We start from the raw sequence: 5,252 nt of genomic DNA, 5'->3' as shown, positions 1-5,252 counted from the left end.
CATTGGATCACTGTCCGTAGGATGTAGGATTGGTGTTGAAGAAAAAGTATATTTCAATGCACTGTGTAATTACTTCCGTCCTGGTTTATTAGTCCCCTTCATATTTTGTGCCAAATTTTGACTACTCCCTCCTTCCATATATATAAGGCCTAATACATTTTTCGAGGTTGCCTTTGACTATTGATAAGATTAATAATATATGACATGTATAATCCAAAAATCATATCATTAGAAGCTCCATTCACTTGCGAATTTGATGATTTGCTTTGTGTAACTTGCATGTCATATATTATTGCTCTAACATATGATCAAAAGTAGCCTCAAAAAACGTATTAAGCCCTATATACATGAAAGGAGGGAGTAGAGATTTAGCTAACAAAATATTAAGGGTCCGAATAACTGCCACACGTGTGGCATGGACGTGAACCCGCCCGCACGCCTCGTGTGGCATGGACGGGAACCGGCCCGCACGACCACGTCCGCGTGCACAAAAGCACGGCCCGCATGTCCGGTGTGTGGCAACCCCGTCCGCACTACCCCGTCCGGGCCAGATGACCCGCTGTCCGCACGACCCAGCCGTTCCCGGCCTCCGATCCATCCCCTCTCTCGTCTGCCACCATCGTCCCCCACCTCTCGAACCTTGACCTCCGTCGTCGGCCATCTCTGGTTGCCATGGCAACCAGGGCAGATCCGTAGGGCGCTCCCACCACAAACCACACCCCAACCCTCCCCACCCCAGCCCCCCACTCCAACCCAGCCCTCCAGAGACGATCATCTAAAACCAGGTGAAATCTCCCGATCTCATCCTTCTCATCCTTAAGGCTGAAAATCTCCCGATCTTGTACTGGGTCCATGCTATAGGGGTAGAACACTGCATGGTTCAGTGTATATTCGCAATTGCCAGGCATAATACACCAGATCTACCATGTATTACGTTTGACATTAACTTAAGTTCATAGTTTAATTGACGCAAGTAGTTGGGTATGAAATGGATGAGTAGGAATCCCTAAAAAAGGGCAGGAAGGACAATTTTTGGAATGAAGGGGGTGGGAAAAATTAATTGCCACTTGTGTATAACGACAGTTGCCACCTTTCGTTGTCAGTAGCTGCCACCTTTTTTGACCTGTTGCTTGCCATCCCTATCTTCTATGTGCAAGCAGCAGAAGAATACAATTCTTGTGGATTGTTGATGTCTTCTTGTTCATCCAGTGATTGAGAACACATCGGAAAGAAGCGAGACATGGAAAGAATGAATCACGAAGATGGCGCTGATGCTTGGGGTTCTCAAAGGCCAGAAACGCCCCCTTGGAATGCATCAGAGTACAGTCAACTCATCTCTGCAGGGCCGTTGCTGCCACTACTAGAACAGTATGCAGGCGTAGGTATGATGCGTGATAACAAAAGAAGAGAACAGTTGCCATCTTCGCAACAATGAAGATGACATTCTACTTATGTCATACATTGTCATTTTTTCACAGGTTCTTATGACCAAAACACTCATAGGGGGCCCCCGTGGCAAGTTCAGTCACAAGGCGCTAACACTGACAAATGTACGGGCAGCCAACTTCAACTAGCTAGTATGGCTAATCAAGGTAATGCAAAACGAAAAAAGAGCACATACTGCTGTGGACATGAAAAATGAACATGCAAAAAAACTGGCAAAAGGACTCACGAGTTATCACGGGTGAAAATGCAGAGCCTTCATGCAGCACGTGGCATCAGGCAGCACCCATGTACCTGCCATCGACGTCATACACAGGTGAGTCCATAAAAAAAGTGAAGTTGCGGATGCTCAATTAGCAGAAGGAGCATAGTTGACAACTACAATTGCCATGACTGGACATCTACAGTTGCCATGAATTAAAAACTACACTTCTCATCCCTGGACAACTGTTGTTGCCATCCTTGGACACCTGTAGTTGCCATGGAGGAACAACTGCAGTTGCCATGCCAGTGCAACTACATTTGCCATGCCATGGCAACTGCAGTTGCCATGAAGGAACAACTGCGGTTGCCATACCGATGCAACTACAGTTGCCATGCCAGTAAAACTGCAGTTGCCACATTAGGGCAAACTGCAGTTGCCGTGCTAGCACAAAACTGCATTTGCCATGAATTGACCAACCACTACTATGCTTACAGGTTATTACGCTAGTGGTAACCCGGCAAACATCCTGTGGCAAGCTTCACAAATTGCAGGTGGAGCACGTCATTATGGTGTCACAGACCACACAAGATGGTCAAATGCAGCACAACAAGGTAAGGAAAAAAACTGAACCACAAAAAACAGCGCTACATTTGTTATTTGTAGTTATTTGTAGGAAAAACAAATAGTTGCCATGTTTGTTGAACAGTAGCTGCCATGACTGGACATCTACAGCTGCCATACATGTCCACGTAGACTCACGGCTTGCTGTTTGAAATGATGTCATGCCAAATCACTCAAAGATGGTGTGATCCGTTGCGATACACATGTTATCCAAACAAAAATCTTACTCTCGTACCTGTTTTTTCTATTACAGGGCCTACAACTACACTGAACAGCAGCGCGGGGACATCTACGGCGGGGAGCTCTGAGCGCACGGAAGACGCGTTCCACCAGCCAGCAGACAATCATGCCGCAAACAATTTCAAGTCAGAGTCGGGAATGGCAATCATTCCAGCAATGCCGACAAGCACCCCTTTGAACACAAGCACTGGTAACACTCAAATAGATGGAACTGCCACCGATACTGAAGTGAATGATGAAACTGACGACGATGCACAAGGGGATGAAGATGGTCGGCAATCAGAGATCGTGGTACCTCAGCCACCGTACATTGGGCAGAGATTTGAATCGTTCGAACAAGCAAAGGAATACTACCAGACATATGCAAAGTTCCATGGATTTGCGGTCAACACCGAGTACCATAGGAAAATTAAGAAAACTAGCGAGTACGACAAAGGTGAGATGAGGTGCCACAAGGCACGAAGGAACAAGAAGGGGAAAGGTGTTGCGCCTGTCGTTCCGGAACGAAAGAGAGGTATCATTCTCAAGACTGAGTGCCCTGTCCGGTGTAAGCTAAACGTAGATGGAGCACAGTGGGTGGTCAATGAATATTTTGATGAGCACAACCACCAACTCATAAAGAAGTTCGACCTGGTAAAATTTCTGACTGCCCACAGAGGGTTCACCCCCGTCGAAAGGCAATTCATAAAGCTGCTACATGATTGTAACGTCGGTCCATCAAGAATGGTACAGATACTATCTCTCATCCACAGCAAAAAGGGGACTCTGAGTAGCATGCCGTACATACCAGCTGACGTCACAAACCTACAGGCCAAGTACCGTAGAGAGAGCAAGTTGGCAGACATAGAAGCCACAATGGCCTACTTCGATGAAAAAGCGAAGGAAGATCCAGATTTCTTCTACAGGATAAGGTTGGACGATGAGGACCATGTCAGGAACATGTATTGGGTGGATGGTGTTGCAAGGAGAGCCTACAAACATTTTCGAGATTGCATTTCATTCGACGCGACGTACCTCACCAATATGTACAAGATGCCATGCGCTCCGTTCATAGGAATAAATAACCACAATCAGTCGTTGCAGTTTGGCTGCGGGCTCGTTCGGAACGAAGACACGGATGGGTACGTTTGGCTGTTCAAGACCTTCTTGGAGTGCATGGATGGACTTGCTCCGATGAACATAATAACAGACCAAGATTTCAGCATGCGTGCAGGCATAGAGGAGGTCTTTCCGTTGGCAGTGCACAGGCACTGCAGGTGGCACATTATAAAGAAGGCTGAGGAGACACTAGGACCGTTCTTTGTTGACTGTCCAGAGCTGCACAAGGCATTCGAGCTGTGCGTGGACCACAGCTTGACGGTGGAGGAGTTTGAAAGGAGTTGGATGGCCATGACTGAAACACATCAAGTCCAAGACAACGAGACTCTTGTTAGCCTGTGGGAGAAGCGAATGTACTGGGTGCCGGCCTACTTCATGCAGTGCTTCTTCCCCTTTCTGCAGACTACGCAGCGCAGCGAGGGGTTCAATGCTGTTTTGAAGCGGTACGTCAGCCCTGGCAACTCATTGCTATAGTTTGCCAAGCAGTACACAGCTTTGCAACAAAAAATTCTGGGATCTGAGCTACAGCAAGAAGCGACCACGGCACTAAAGCAGCCAAAATTGCTAACATATTTACCGATAGAGAGGCAAATGAGCAAGATATACACCAACAAGATCTTTAACAAGTAAGTCAGTTGTGTTACAGTCTTATTTGCAGAAAAAGCACCAAGTCAGTAGGTGCCTTATAGAGTGCAATGCAGTTGCCATGATGTGTAGTTGCCATCTTTAATGAAATACTGTTTGCCATGCTTACTCAGCTACATGATGCCATGTTCAATGAAAATTCTGTTTTGCCATGCTTGCTCGGGTGCATTTTCCTTGTTGAATGAACTTCAGTTGCCATGTTTAATGCACTGTGCTTCCATTGGGGCATGTTGGCATGCAAATGCCAATGTCAACTGGAAAAAATGTTATATTGGCGACACATATGCCGAAATGCAGTTGCCATGTTTAATAAAATGCATCTACCATGTTTGTTGAAATGCAATTGACATGTTTACTCAACTGTAGATGCCATGTTTAAATAAAAGGGCAGTTGTCATGTTTTATGCAATGTGCTTCCATTGGGGAATGTTGGTGTGGAAAAATGACGATGTCCAGCTGAAAATGTACTACAGTTGTCATGTCTAGTGTACTACAGTTGCCATGTCTAGTGTACTGCATTTGCCATGTTCAACGTACTATATTTGCCATGTTCAATGAACTATGTTTGCCATCTTCAAACAAAATGTATTTCTATTTCCATGACAACATAAGGTGGTACAAGAAAAGAGCGCACGATAATTTAACAGAAAACACACAAAACTTACAGATTCCAGGAAGAAATAAAGCGTGCCAGCATGTTCACGGCTTTCCAGGTGGACGAACATACGTTCAAGGTGTGTTCTATTTTGGACATGTCAGATTCAGAACCTAAAGACCCGGACAAAGGAAGGAACTACTTCGTCAAAGCCTCGATAGGCGAAGGCGGGTACTACTGCCAATGCTGCAAGTTCGAACGGGGCGGCATTGTGTGCTGTCACATACTAAAAGTAATGGACATGAACGCTGTGACACGGATGCCCCGCCATTTCATAAGGCGGCGATGGACTTGGGACGCTGACGACGCGTTGGCGCCGTAGACAACACATGCAGTTCTGGCTGT

The 5,252-nt window shown here is 46.1% G+C and overlaps 1 protein-coding gene across 1 annotated transcript; it reads left to right on the top strand.

Moving 5' to 3' along the window:
- Positions 1-1,240: 1,240 nt before the first annotated feature.
- Positions 1,241-4,081, top strand: LOC147986317 (protein FAR1-RELATED SEQUENCE 5-like). The gene is made up of 5 exons (XM_087541958.1): positions 1,241-1,382; positions 1,479-1,592; positions 1,697-1,759; positions 2,143-2,259; positions 2,523-4,081. The coding sequence occupies exons 1-5, from the start codon at positions 1,241-1,243 to the stop codon at positions 4,079-4,081; spliced, it is 1,995 nt and encodes a 664-aa protein (XP_087398084.1).
- Positions 4,082-5,252: the final 1,171 nt, after the last annotated feature.

The sequence above is a fragment of the Triticum urartu genome, chromosome 2A (assembly GCF_056163025.1).
Source record: "Triticum urartu cultivar PI428250 chromosome 2A, HENAU_Tu73, whole genome shotgun sequence".
Taxonomy (NCBI): Eukaryota; Viridiplantae; Streptophyta; class Magnoliopsida; order Poales; family Poaceae; genus Triticum; species Triticum urartu.
The sequence above is the reverse complement of the archived record's forward strand: the minus strand, read 5'-3'. Positions and strand labels throughout refer to the sequence as shown.

Excerpts from the sequence above, each read along its gene's own strand:
- LOC147986317 (XM_087541958.1), top strand. The coding sequence starts at position 1,241 with ATGGAAAGAATGAATCACGAAGATGGCGCTGATGCTTGGGGTTCTCAA. Across the intron at positions 1,593-1,696 it reads AGCTAGTATGGCTAATCAAG|AGCCTTCATGCAGCACGTGG; the intron begins GTAATGCAAAAC and ends GTGAAAATGCAG. Across the intron at positions 1,760-2,142 it reads GCCATCGACGTCATACACAG|GTTATTACGCTAGTGGTAAC; the intron begins GTGAGTCCATAA and ends CTATGCTTACAG.